General features: G+C 54.3%; 4 protein-coding genes across 4 annotated transcripts; 3 read left to right on the forward strand and 1 right to left on the reverse strand.

Annotated features, from left to right (window-relative positions):
- Positions 1-2198: 2198 nt before the first annotated feature.
- MFIFM68171_07911 (uncharacterized protein) lies at positions 2199-5860 on the forward strand (the record flags this gene model as incomplete). Its single annotated transcript, XM_071063331.1, has 4 exons — positions 2199-3782; positions 4495-4856; positions 4973-5407; positions 5482-5860. 4 exons carry the CDS (start codon positions 2199-2201, stop codon positions 5858-5860), a joined length of 2760 nt encoding a protein of 919 aa, XP_070919432.1.
- Positions 5861-6343: 483 nt separating this feature from the next.
- MFIFM68171_07912 (uncharacterized protein) lies at positions 6344-7387 on the reverse strand (the record flags this gene model as incomplete). The annotated part of the gene is made up of 2 exons (XM_071063332.1): positions 6344-7141; positions 7322-7387. 2 exons carry the CDS (start codon positions 7385-7387, stop codon positions 6344-6346), a joined length of 864 nt encoding a protein of 287 aa, XP_070919433.1.
- Positions 7388-8629: 1242 nt separating this feature from the next.
- On the forward strand, positions 8630-12889 carry MFIFM68171_07913 (chitinase; the record flags this gene model as incomplete). The annotated part of the gene is made up of 5 exons (XM_071063333.1): positions 8630-9568; positions 9628-11372; positions 11422-11540; positions 11648-11763; positions 11840-12889. 5 exons carry the CDS (start codon positions 8630-8632, stop codon positions 12887-12889), a joined length of 3969 nt encoding a protein of 1322 aa, XP_070919434.1.
- A 159-nt stretch (positions 12890-13048) lies between these two features.
- Positions 13049-14055, forward strand: MFIFM68171_07914 (uncharacterized protein; the record flags this gene model as incomplete). The annotated part of the gene is made up of 4 exons (XM_071063334.1): positions 13049-13237; positions 13290-13545; positions 13625-13738; positions 13802-14055. 4 exons carry the CDS (start codon positions 13049-13051, stop codon positions 14053-14055), a joined length of 813 nt encoding a protein of 270 aa, XP_070919435.1.
- Positions 14056-14271: the final 216 nt, after the last annotated feature.

Here is a 14271-nt window from a genome sequence, read left to right on the forward strand (position 1 = left end):
ACTTATAGAGATAGCCTAGAAAAGGCTTATAGTAAAGGCCGACCGTACATTTCTGTGGGTTTCACTAATACTCTACTTGCTTAAAGAGAAAGTTGAAACTGGGGTATCTAGGTGAGAACTGGATGGAATTCTTAATGTGCGAGACATCTTCGATATTTATACCCAGCTCTAGAATCCAGCTTGAATTCTCCTTGAGTGAGGAAAATATTTAATATCATTCTAGCCGCGGTATAAGCACTCATTCTGGACACAGTCAGTGTAGCTTTAGCTGTTATATCCATAAACTCGGTCCTCAGCTATTCTGAAATCGCGAGGTCTCTTTAGCCCGGAATACAAATACTAGATCACATTGAATATAGTATTATATTCCCTTTTGAGAACTATATTAAGTCTCCCTGTAATCACTTTGTCTATATCATCAGTAAGAGAGTCTATCTGGTATATAAGACAGCAAAGAGTTTCTCCTTGGCTTCAGAGTATTGTAGGAAGTGCCAGCCTCCCTTTATATCACATGACTAAATCAGTTAGAAGCGGATATATCTGCTACAGTTGCCGGAAATCAACCCTTTCAACACTTATTTAGACTTCCTGAGGTGAAAGCTGTAACAGAGTGCACGCAGTGAACCACTCTGCCAGTAGACCAAAAGATCCGCCAGTTCAATCACATCATGATTGAACACTACCTACCACTTGCTTATATCACGCCCTGTGACACTATTTCTACCGCCACTAGAGGGGCAAGTAGAGATTGTAGTCCTGGCAGACCAGGTTATAGTATATAGCCAATGATGCCAACTATATTTAGCAGTAAATAATCCAGCTTCACTAGCCAACTACAATTTTCCCTTTGAGTTGACACCACTAGGATGATTTCATTGAATGTCCTGAGGACACGCAGGTGTCAGGGAAATCGAGTAGTGGCAGAGCTGTCACTATTGATCAAGTGTTGGATAGTGATTATACTAGAGACCGGGAATGACGGAGGATGAATATAATGAAATGGCGCAGAAACACACATCTACACCCACATATCCATCAGAACAAGGGGGAGGGCAAAGGCGGCCAAATGCCAGACGGACAAGATAGACAAGACAGGCCAGGCGATACCACCATAAATTGGGTCCCTGTAGCCTAAACAAGGTCAAAACAACATGTGCAGATAGAGCTCCCTCTGGTCAGAGGGAGATCGCTTTGCACGCAAATAAAGCTCGTCAATTGAGCCTGCAACAAGTGTGGAAAAGAGTGGAGAATTGATTGTCCTGTTGGAGCAATGGCCCGGACGGCCCTACTTATGGTGCAATAGAAAAATGGGCCCACGGCAAGTTCCAGGCCCCCCCCCCCGGGCGCCATCCTAGTAAGTATGTCCCTCTGACCAGAGGGATACTGTCTTCTGGGGGCAGTTTTCCCCAACTCAATAAGGAGTTAGACCGTATAACGGACCGATTCTTAAGAAGGATAGGAGACGGTCACGATGAGCTTGTCCGAACGAGGTGGCAATCTATCAACGACAGTAACAAGTCAATAGTCGGGGTATACCAGTCGTAGGGAGATGTATAATAGCTGTGGGCGATGGATTGGAAGGCTGGGTTTACGAGTTGATGGAATCGTTCACTTAGGAAGGAGTAGCAATATAGGTGCTATGATTCAAGCTGCTCTATCTGATTGGTCTACTGTTTTTACACTACCTACCAGGGCTGGCTTGGATTCTGCGATGGGATCACTACATTATAATTCAACTCCTTCCTTTCTTGCGCACACTTGCAGGTCTTACTCTCTCGTTGCGGCGTCCTGACAAGCAAGGTGTTGGTATTCATTGCATGTCAATCCCTGTTCTTTGCTGGTGCCTTAAGCAATAGGGTTTGAGCGTATGTTGGGTCAACTGAAAATTGTCATGTTAGCACAGCTTTGAAGGGGATCTGCGATATGTAGGACTACTACTAGCTGAAGGCCGCCCGGCTAACAGGCAGTCAGGTCCGCTCATTCGCCAACCCAAGTGGTGCAATGGGCGGTGCATGCAGCATCGGTTACACAGGCGTATTAGGCATTCTCGGGCCCCGAATCATCACCGATTTTATGCTCTCACCCTTCTAGTTCTTCAATCTCAGCTTCCCTTAGAGCCTCCTTCCCTAAAGGTCGCGGTGTCCGGTCTTGTCTACTCCGTTAGGCGCCTCATCCGATAAGATATCGACATCGACATCATGGCGGATCCGATCTCGGTGCTGGGAACAGCTACGGGTGTCCTCTCCCTCGCAATCGAGGTCTCCCGGGCGCTGCATGAAATCGCGGCACACATGCGCGATGCGCCCAGGGATGTCGAGAACTTTGCCCTTCAGCTCGAAGAGGTTACGGCAATCATGGCCTCTGTTCATCGCATTCTCGAAAAGGAGCAGCATCTGTTTACGCCCGAGCTCTTCAAGCAAGTGCATTCGGCCTTTAAGCGATTCCACGCCATCAATCAAGATATCAAGGACATGATCCCAGCCGGAGCAATGAGACGGGCGAGCTGGAAGTCTTTTATTTGGGCCTTCAGAAATCGCAAAAGGGTAAAGGGTTGCATGGAGTCGATTGAGGCGATTAAAAGCTTCGTGGGTCTTGTGCTGCAGCTGGCCAACTTTGCAGCTACCCGGAACGAACAGGTCCAGACACCCGAGACGACCCCCAACAACCAGGATGCAAAGCTTTCCACCCTTTACTCTATTGTGGGCAGCGCCGTCGAGAAGAACCGCAAGGTCATCCAGAGACAATGCGACTCGGAAGCCCGCAAGTCTAACAGGAGGAAGGAGACTGCGACACAACATCATCTTCGCATTCAGCCCTCATCTGATGCAGTGGAGGACGCCGCTACCTGGCTCTATCGACTTGTATTTTTACCCGCAACCCAGCATCCAAGCTCGGTATCCGACAGGGACAAGACAACCAATGATTCGTCTGTTATTACTAGTCCAGAAACACCTTCATTTCTCGCACCCCACAGTCATCCTGAATCCGACTTGAACGGCGGGCCGTCACCTGGCAGCTTAAACGGCAATGCACCCAGCACAAGCAATACACTCATTAAGATGGAGGCAATTTCCACTACTTGCGACACTCGGCACGTTATCAACAGTCTTCTCCGAACATGGACTTCTCAGGATGCCATTCCGCCCGCACTTGATACCTCCACCGGCAATGATGACTTCCAGATTCAAGTGCGCAAAGGTATCGAGGAGTACAACTCTCAGGACTTTAAGGGTGGGGTACTAGACAAGAAGAAGGCGCGTAAGGCGCCTCAGTTGCAAGGCGTGCCTCGGGTCCCAAGAGCCAGTCCCTCCCACAAAACACTTCGCCGCGCTGGGGACGCCGGAAACCAAGACGTTCGGCACGAAACTGAAAGCCAATGGGTACCTGTGGATCGCAATACTTGGCAAACAGGTCGCGCAATGACCGTCTCTAGTGCTGCCAACACCGACAATCTTCCTGGGCTCCAAGGAGTTGTGGTACCTCCCGAGACCCAAGACATATCGAGTACTTTCTCCGGATTTACCGGCCCCGGTATCGGTAGGAGATTCTCATACAGTCAGCCCAGTTCCGAAGCCTTCGCTCCCCGAAGCAACTCTCCCGTTTCCAGAGCGTCAGGCCATAGAGGACTACACGTTGATGACGCAAGCACCGAAAATGGCCCAGTTATATCGATTCGGACAGCAGACGGCACGGATCTCAATATTTCCAATGCGAATATGATACCGACGGGAGCTCTGGCCGAAGTTATGTCGTTTCTTTCGAGTCAGCGGAATAGAAATGCAGTAAAGGAAGGAGAGAGTAGTAGTAATGGCAATAATACTCCGAAAAGCAATGATATGAACGGGGGGCGACGAAGATTATGGGAAAGGGTCAGTGCTGCGGTCTCTGGTATTAAGAATAAGGAGAAGAGCGTTATATAATGAGAAGGGGGGTTCTGTCAGAAAAAGCATGAAGGAGCTAGCAATTAACCCGGGTTACAAGTCTCCTTTTCTGAGTGTTGCACTTCTGGCTTAAAGGGTGGGATAATGTGGAGAAACGTATATTAAAAGTTGAGCGAGGCTTGGGAAATTACAGTCATGCTCAAGAGATCTCCGAAAACACGTCCATTGACTTACAGTAGTGCCACGCATTAGATACACAGATGTCACACGTACAAGGCACTCAGCAGACGGTGTGAGAAGTGCGTGGAAAGGTTGAAGTCTTTGAGGATCTATCTACTGCAGTAGGAGACTGAAGGACTGGCTTAAATATAAAGGAAAGTGGTCTGGATGAGCTCATGTGATGAGCTGCTGAGCTCGGCGGCAAGAGCTGAGCTCCACAAGTGTGATCTCCAGTGCGACAACAGAATATGCTAATTCCATTTTCCGGTCTTCAAATAAAAATGCAAATGTTGCAGAGCTGGATGGATCTGACTTAATTCATAGACAGTATAAACATCGGGATAACAGGTGTGGTCGAAGAAACTAATGGTGTTGGGATATGAAAGTGCCCTAGGTGGTCCTGGTGTGGATTGCTACGACAGCTGTGGCGCTGAAGTTCTGGGGCGCGCCCGGCGATATCCCGTCATCGGTTCCCATGCGGTGTCGCATGCCGCTTACCCATAACATCACCTGTGATGTCGACGATCTAGTGACGCCCACAAGGCTGTTTTCGGGGGAGGTTGTTGTGGGCGGACACGCTGACGTCTACTGCGCAGCTGCATGTAGGAATTCGCTCAAGACGTTCCAGACGGCCGTCTCGTCGGGCTGCGGCCACACCCCGTATAAGCTGTGGCCGGACATGACTGAGGGGCAGTCGGTCAAGGAGGTCGTCGACGGGCTCGTGTGGACACAAGAAATGCTGTGCCTTCAGGACAGGTATGTCGTGATAAGCAGACTGTGCCGAGTGGACACTACTAAAGCTCCAGTCATCTTCCACAGCACCGAATTGTGCCTGCCGGCATTGTACGCAGGTGGCAAAACGGACTGCTCAGTATGGCGCTCAAGTACCGGGCCGGCATGCAGGCGTCGCCGCTGGGGCGCCAGCGGTACCCCGAGGCCCAGTTCCTCTCGGTACTATCGGCATGCTCGGTGCCGACGAGCAGCTACCCCTACTCATTTACGCCGGGCGCGCCGATTACCAGCAGCACGACCACATCGGCGGTCACGGCGACCCCGACATGCACTGGGACCAAGTACACGGTCCGAACGGGCGACACATGCAAGTCTATTTCCAAGGCGCAGTCCATGTCAACGGACCGGCTCATTGACGTCAATTATCTCGAATATAACTGCACAACGCTCACCGTCGGCCAGGACCTGTGCATTCAGGATAAGTGCCCGCTGGTGACCATCCAGAAGAACCAGACGTGCCAGGACCTCGTAGCCGGCAAGGGCTTCACCACAGTGCAGCTCCAGTCTTGGAACCCGTACGTCAAGCATTTTACGATTGGATGGGAAAATCGAATGTAAAGTAGTAGTCATGGCTGACTTTCCGTCCTAGGACTCTCAAAGCTCCTTGTGACAGGCGCCTTACACCCAATCTGGACAGTCTCGAAGGCCGCCATTTCTGCATTCAGTGGTATGTGGACGATCTGTGGCCCGTGCAGACGCCGAGTCCCATCCAGGACGGCATGACGGGCGGGTGCAACAAGTTCCACAAGGTGGTCTCGGGCGATAACTGCCAAACGGTCGCGGCTCAACACAACATCACCCTATCCGACTTCTACGCGTGGAATCCGGCCGTCGGGACGCAGTGCACCATGCTGCAACTCAACGTGTGGGTGTGTGTGGGATATGATGCCCGGCTGTTGCCGAAGCGCGGGGTGGTAGCACTGGAGACACCAGTGCCGACGCCCGCGCCGGTATATCGGAATGATTAGAAGTGTGGGACTTCTAATATAATGTAACTGCGTAGCTTGGACGTAAGGATTTGACAGTTGGTCTTCGATTCGAGGGATTGTGCTTGCGGTAGATCAGGCAACTTTGGTAGTGTACGAGGTTATTATCTCTTGTGTTGCATACGTGTTAGTCAACTCGGTAGGCTAGTATGTGTTGGTTTAACCATCCTGCGAACCTTAGCTCAAGTGATCGAGGTGTGCGTGATGCGAAATTCCAGCGTAGTGTCCGCATCCCTTGATTGACAGTTACTATACTACGAGTAGACTACTGAAGATCCTACTATTACATTCGATGCATACCAGTAAGTATCTACCTACTTACCAACTTCTGTTCAATCTCTCTGAGTAGGGTAAGCGTGTTCTATGGCTGGCTATACCGAGCCGTCAAACCATTGACACAGACTTGGGAGGTTTAGTACCAAAAATGATACTAATGTTGATTGCTGAGCTACATCCGGGATAATACTACTCCCCTTTCACCATCGGCAGCAGTTTGCGCATGATCTTGCCGCGCGTCCGGTACTTCTTCCCCACGGCAGCATACTCCCAGTACCCGGACTCACTTGTCGCGCCTCGCGACCACGTGATGTAAAAGGCGCCCAGCTCCTCGGGCCTAATCGTAGTCTCCTTAACCGGGTTCCCTTTCTTATCCCGCAGAATCAGCCCCAACTCCTCCGGCTCAAACGCCTCCTCGTCCAGCACAAGCAACCACATAGTCCCTATCGTGGCGTACTCCATGATGGCATCCTGATAGTATTTATCCTCAGGCTCCTCGGGCGCTACCATATCTCTCGCCGTCTTCCGCGCATACCAAATGCCGTGGTCGGTAAACCGGCGGTCCGGCTGCGGCGCCGCCAGCTCGGGTAGCACGCCGTACACTTCTTGCCAGGCATCGCCAAAGTCAAACAGCTCCGCGTCATCCAGCACGGAGAACCACTCGTTTTCAGGGGAAATATCCGCGCCCTCGAGCGGCTCAAGGTCTAGCCAACTGCGCGGCTTAGCGTCATCGGCGGCACCGCCGGCGTAGTGCGTCCGCAAGAAGTAGTAGTAGTGCGGGCTACCGTTGAGGTGGGCGGCGGCGATGCGACGTAGCTTTTGCGGCCGCCACGGTGCAAGAATCTCCGCTATCTCAGTGGCCGTGGGGAGGCGTGAAGGCGGCAACGAGAGAAGATCCATGTCAAGCACATCCTCGTCGATGTAGGCCGCTACTAGCTCAGCGCGCTGCTCGTCAGCGCTAAGTTCGGATGAGGGATCCCAGTTGCGCTAAGGGTATGGGGGTGTGGTTAGCTTTTGTGTCAGAGTGACTAAATAGTGTTTGCCGCGCCGTGTGGAATAGGAGCAAAAAGAAAGGGTAGGCTCCGAGAGAGGAAATTGATTAAAAAAAAAAAAAAAAAAAGGGAGGGGGAAGGGAGAAGGGGGGGAGGGTTTCGAGCAATAACTTACAATCAGATACTGCTCCACCGGGAGAGCACCCCATGCAGGCGTCACAGTCTCACCGTCAGTGCTCATTTCGTCGTTAGCGGAGTAGAGACAATCAGAAGACGCAGTTGGGCGAGATGGCAGTTGAAAGCTGCGTTAGGAGGCCTGAGTTGGGGGGCGGGGTGGGGTGGGGGCGGAGAGACCCAGCCGCATATTCATAACTAAAGTACCTTAACCTCCCAGTCCATTCGACGCCGTCATAGATATTGATATGCATCTATGCGGGCGAGTTGGAACCTCGTGGTACTTGGTCTCCAACTCACCGTCGTCTCGCAACGTTGCATCCTCATTGGACGCCAAGGATCGCTTGTGGAATACAAACAACCAACAACACACCGAGCGGGACTGAGGGGTGGCAGAAGCGGGAGATAGTGGGCAACAGGTCATGCCCCTGAGTGCCGGGTTGGTTGCTTCTGTGTGTCTCCGGATCACCAGTACAAGTATAGTCGTACGTGACGTGAGAGGTCGGTGGTAGGAGCGGTACCGCCATCAAAGTAGCACTCAGTCGTTTGTCGACGCCGGTCTCTTCATTGCTGGCTTCAGAAGACGCACGTTCTTTTATAGTTTTGGTTATTTTGCCCTTGCTTACATTTATTCGTTTTATTGACCGAGCCCAGCGACTCCAGTCAAGGATCCTGACCCGATGCGGCCACTCGCCAGCCTCCACGGCCTCTGGGGCTCTTTATTGTCCCTCCTGTTTATCTTACTGGTAACGAATGTGGCCAATGTTCTGCGCAGGATGATCCGTCGATTTGCAGCATCGACAAGCCATGTAAGGTCGGCTGTTGCTCCAAGGACGGCCAGTGTGGTTTCACACCGGCCCATTTGCGGCGACGGCTGCATGCACGGTTGCAGCTCGACGGCCGAGTGCGGCCAATACGCACCCGAGGGGTTCAAAGATTGCCCGATCAACGTGTGCTGCAGGTAATACCTCATATTTCATACATCCTTCTCTCTCTCTCCTTGTCAGGACCGGTGACTGACGGCGAGTACCAGCCGACACGGCGCATTGCCTACTACGAGCTCTTTACGCTAAGCCGCGGTTGCGGCGTCAAGCTGCCAGAGGACCTGCCACTTGGCGCCCTAACCCACCTCAACCTTGCCTTTGTCAACTTCGCCATGATCGACGGAACCTGGAGGATGGAGCACGTGGTAGCCTATTGGATCAAGCGCGCTGTCGCCACCAAGCTGCGTTACCCGCACCTGCGCATCAACATCGCCATTGGCGGCTGGGCTTTCAATGATCCGCCATCCCAAACCTACTTCTCAGATATGACTAGCCATAAGACGGAGCGGGAGGGCTTCATCCGCGATCTCGTTGGCTTTCTGCGTGAATACGGTCTAGACGGCGTAGACATCGACTGGGAGGACCCTGGCGCACGCTTACGTGGCGGCAATCAGGCCGACAGGGACAACTATGTGCTACTGTTGGCCGAGATCCGCCAGACCTTTGACAGTGAGGGCGCTGGCTGGGAAATTTCGATTGCCGTCTCTAGCAGCTACTGGTACCAACGTGGCTTCGCGCTCGAGTCACTGCAGAAACACCTCGACTACTTCAACTTCATGTCGTACGATATCTACGGTATGTGGGACCAGGATAACGAGTGGACGGGGCCTTACCTCAAGGGCCATACCGACTGGACTATGATTGATAACGGGCTCGACCTGTTGTGGCGAAACGGCGTTACTCCCGATAAGGTCAATATGGGCTTTGGCTTCTATGGCCGTTCTTTTACCATGAGCAACCCCGGCTGCTTCGAGCCCAACGGCGTATGCCAGTTCTCCGACGGTGGTGTCCCCGGTTCCTGCTCGGGCACCAAGGGTGTGCTGACGTATGAGGAGGTTGTGAGCCGCAACAACTCGCTCGACGTCAAGACCATCTATGAGGGCAAGAACACGACGGTGAAGTATAATGTGTTTGGTGGCAGCCAGTGGGTGTCGTATGATGATGGTGAATCTTTCCGCCACAAACTCGAACACCTGGCGTCGCGCTGCCTGGGTGGCCTAATGATCTGGACCATCGACCAGGACACGAACGACTTCAAGGCCTTTGGCGATCTAATGGGCGACTACTCGCACCTTCAGCTGCAGGGGCTCGATGCTAACTCGGCCCAGGAGCTGTCAGACCTATTTGGGCAGTACAATGGACAGCATTGCTATGCCACAGAACGCTGCACCAAGGATGGTAATGACCAGAAGGGCGCTGACCAGGTGTGTGCGCCGGGTTTCCAGTCGGTATCGACAGCGCACAAAAGCGGTACCCGCGCCAGCTCAAGGGCGACTGCACCGTCGGCTGGTATCAGCACATCTGCTGTCCCAAGAAGCAGATGCCCAAGAACTGCGAGTGGAACGGCGACCCGGTGCGCAACGTCATCGGCTGCACCGGCAGATGCGGGCCCGGTACGTTTGAGCTCAACTCGGACACGGCCGTCGACGCCAGGGGCAACCAGGAATGTCACCAGGGCAGCCGAAAGCTGTGTTGCCAGAGTACTAAGCTGTTCGACGACTGCTTCTGGGACAAGCGCTCGCAGACGCCCTATGCTGACGACGACCACCCGGAGTGTCCTGAGGGCACCGAGTACGTAGCGTGGCGTAACGACAAACCAGATGGCAGCGGCATGTGCCAGGAGGAGTACGTATTTCCCACATCCGGCCAGAAGGGCAGCACGCTCAAGGAGCCCTTCCGCAGCTCTCTGTGCTGCCCCAAAGGCCGTGGTTTCGGCAACTGCGTTTGGTCCAATAGCCAACCTACCATAATAAACGGCCATGAGCAAGTAAAACTTCGCGAGGAGGTCTGTCTGTCGCGCTCATGCAACAATGACAAGGTACAAGTGGCCGAAGCGCTGAGTCCCCCGCCGTCGACGGACGCGCGGGTCGAAACCGACCGTTACAACCGCTACGACTGCTCCATGATGAGCGTGCCCAAAAGGACCGACCCTTGCTTCCCGCTGTGCTGCGACCCGCCATCACTGTGGAACCACGACTGGCCCGTCGGCCCCGAGAAACTATGGGAGGAGCATTTTAGCGACAGGGACAAGGACAAAGCCGTATGGAGTTACGACACGCAATTCACGCATAACGACAAGGGCCCGGCTATGGCTGCGGAGGTCATCGACGGTTCCGATGCCTTTAGTTTTATGATGCTCAACGGCCTGCAGGCCGCCGTTGATAACACCTTCCACAAGACAATGACGGTCGTGCGCCGCAGCGCTGACACCCCTACAGCCAAGCGCGAGGTCTTCACGACTAACCAAACGCTCGTCGGCCAGGTGTTCGAGCACGCTGAGGAGACCTTCTACGCCTACTGTAACTACTCGCCAGGCTCAGCCGAATGCGAGAACCTGTTCGTGGGCGGCGCCGAGGATACTATCATCCGGCTGCCCGACCACGTCGGTGAAGGGCCCTTTGCGCGCGTCGTGTCGATCGAGCGGGCCGACGAGAGTCACAAACTACCGCGCCATCACCTCGAGAACCGCTCGCTTGGGGGGCTCGAGGGCAACCCCGTATGGAAGATCAAGATCGACTACGCCTTCCATCTGGCGCGCCAGGACCGCGGGAAGGTCCAGATCCGCGTCGATTACACTACCCTGCTCGGTTATTGGAAGGAGATTACCGACTCGCCGGCCACCCGCCGCTTCAAGCGCAACTACGGTCCTATCCCCAGCGAGCCCGGCTTCAATATAGGTCACTTCCGAGATATGGTGGCCCGTGGTGAGACCCACGACCGCAAGGTTGGCCGGCGATATGAAAAGATGGTCAAGCGCTCCATGTCTTTCTCGGCCGAGGAGTTGATGGACGAGCATATATCCGAGATCCACCGACAGGCTGCCGGCAACGTCGACTCCTATGGGGAGCTGGACGTCAATGGGGGCGCGCCCATCGAGCGTCGCTGGTGGGGCATCTTTACCAACTGGCTCAAGAAGTTGACGACGGTCACTAAGGAGGAGGTGGGCGACCTGCCGCTAGGTTGGGCTGACACCATCAAATATCTTCAGAGCCAAGTGGGGCTGCCCTGGTAAGTCGTGGAGCGCCAACCTTCGCCTCGACCTGTCGGCCGAGATCAGTATGCAGGCGACATACGCCTACTACTTGTCGGCTACCTTTATCCCGCCAAGCAAGCCCGACGCGTTCTTCTATTTTGGGATCGAACCGACGGCCTACATGGAACTGGTCCTTACCGGAAGTGAGTTCCCCCGTTTGGCTCCGTTTATTTGCCAACTCCCTGTCTCCGCACCCCCCTCCCCCCCCCTTTCTTTTCCCTGATGCGCTCGAATGCTTACGCGATACCAGACGCAGCCGCTCGCTTGGGCACAGGCCGCAAGAAGATAATTGATATTCTTGCCTATCCCGACCTCGCCATCAAGGGCATCGCTGCGGTCGGCCCAACTATGGACGTCTATGGCGAGGTAATGTCTTCCTTCACGTTGCATTCCACACCCGACACACTACATATTACTATATGTGAGATTGACAAGCAGCCAGATCAAAGGAGAACTCAGCGTTCACGGCAAGGCACTCGCCGGGTGTCGCGTGTCGCTCGACAAGGCACAGGCCTATTGGCCGCAAGACGACAAAGCCGTTGAGGAATACGATAGGATTCTCAACCTCGGGCTTAAGGAGAAGGAGGTACCGGCGGGGTCCAAGGTCGCGCCGACGTTCGAGGCGGGTGTTGCGCTGAAGGCCGAGATCGACCTTATTGTCCAGCCCGAGGCCAACGTGGGCATCAAGGTCGGCGGCGGCTCCTACACAGGTGGCGCGGCGTTGGTTGACGCGCAGATCTCGGCCTATCTGTTTACAGCGCTACAATTCCTGGCTACAGACACCGCCAACACAATTACCAAGACATTTGACTACACATACGGCGTCTATCTGCACTGGAATGTGGGATACAAAGCCAGAGCCACTGTCCTTGAATGGGCTGGGTGGGCTATGGCGCCCCGCGAGGCCTTCAAGAAGCCCATGGTCATTGACATCTATCACCGCCAAGGCAGCATCGACATATCGGGTGGCGACGGCGGCAACCAACGACGCATGGTCAAGCTGGCCGAGAACCCGGAGCAGTACGTAAACGAGACGCTCGCGCTCGAGGCACTGCTGGACCCCGGCTACCTGTATAAGCGCCAGAATAGCGATGACGACTCGATGGATATTGACGGCCCGGACGCACCATCCTTTTCGCAGCCCGTCACGTGCCCAGACGGAGACTCACCCAGTATTCAGCTGCCTGAGCTACGCATGAACTGCGGCGCCTTTCCCAGAATCATGTTGGCCACGCCCAACGGACGCACCGGAATGATGTCGAGCATCTGCGACGGTATCACAACAGTGACGCTGCCCGCCACCTTGACGCATGCCGGTGCCCTCACCGATAGGGACGAGGATCGCAAGGGAACGCGGCGCAAGGAGGCTTGTAAAAACAATGACCCGGACAAGAACACGGGGCTCGACTCGGAGCAAAAGTCGTGCGAGACGCTCAACGAGTTCTTGTACAACGACGGCGTGCGTAAGCCCAAGAGCTACCCCAACATCTAGCTGCTCGAGTGCGATGAGTTCCCCTGGGCCGCTAGCGAGGAGGGAGGCAACTTCTGAGATCACACACAGCGCAGTCGGCTGTGCATCCCGCGCGTGCAGAACAATCAGGGTGGGCAGTGCGTGGACATGCTCAATGGGATGCAATCCAATGTCGGCAAGATGGAGCCCATCGACCCACCCCAAGGCCAGACTCGCAAGGACCTATGGGCCTACTGGGGTGGCAAAGGTAAGCCCAACGGCGAGATCTGGTATACCGATGATGACTTAAGTGGTGTGCAGAACCGCATGACCACGTACGATAACCGCCAGCCCATCCCTGTCGGCTTCGATGAGAAGACATGGGCTCGCGTATGCTTTCCTGCCCTCTCCCTGGTTGATCGACACTGACATAGCCCGACAGAGCGACCGCACTTCGTGGGTCTTCAAGCGCAACTTTACCTTTGACGTGATCAACGATGGAGCCTCCGGCAACAGCTGGTGGGATGCCACGGCGCGGGATGCCACCGACGGTAAGACGCTAAAGCACCCAGCCACGAACAATTTCCAGTCTATTGTCTGTGCCGTCAACATCTTTGGCCAGACCGACTACTTCATGTACCCCGTCTCGGGCGGCAAACGGTGGAACGCGTATTGTTATAGTGGGAAAAAGAGGCGACGTGCATTTTCTTGTTGTTCGCCCCCTTTTCCGTCTAGGCCACCCAATATAGCACTGTGCTGACAGTGATATAACCCAAGTCCATGAGTGGGACGACCAATACGGCCTTTCTAGATGCTGGGTCGAGTTCGGTATCCAACACAATGTGAAGCGCTCTCTCGCCGGAGATGACAAGCCACAGTGGGTGGCCGAGAGTATGCCCTCCCCCCGTGCGCACTTCTTCTTCTCGAACCGGATAAAACAAGCTAACAATCCAGGCGTCACCCTCTTTGACGAAGACCGGGAATTCATTGACTTTGAACCCGGAGAGTTCGGCCGCAGGGCTCTAGCCGAAATTCAAACCGAGCCACAGGCCGAGGCACTAGCACAGGTCAAGTTGGCGAGCGCGGCTGTCCCGAATTCGGATACGAAGAGCTCCTCCCCGGAGGGTGAGGCGGTTACCACGAGCCCGGAGGCCCCGTATGCGGCAGCGGAGGCGGTAGCGGCGGGGGTGTTCGGCATCAGCCCGTAGAGTACAAGCCATGCGCATGGGGTGATGTAAACAGGGTGGATGGAGAGGTCATCTGATGGGCCTTGGTACAGATACTGTAGTATGACCATCTAGCTTAGAATGGAAAGAAGGGGTCTCTGCCTTAATGTTCGAACTCTAGTACCATCCATACTAATACTTGGTACCGGCAATAACTTAGTGGAATAACAACAACCAACTCGATGCCAACGATTACCT

This window comes from Madurella fahalii, assembly GCF_045866475.1.
Source record: "Madurella fahalii IFM 68171 DNA, scaffold_4, whole genome shotgun sequence".
Classification (NCBI taxonomy): domain Eukaryota; kingdom Fungi; phylum Ascomycota; class Sordariomycetes; order Sordariales; genus Madurella; species Madurella fahalii.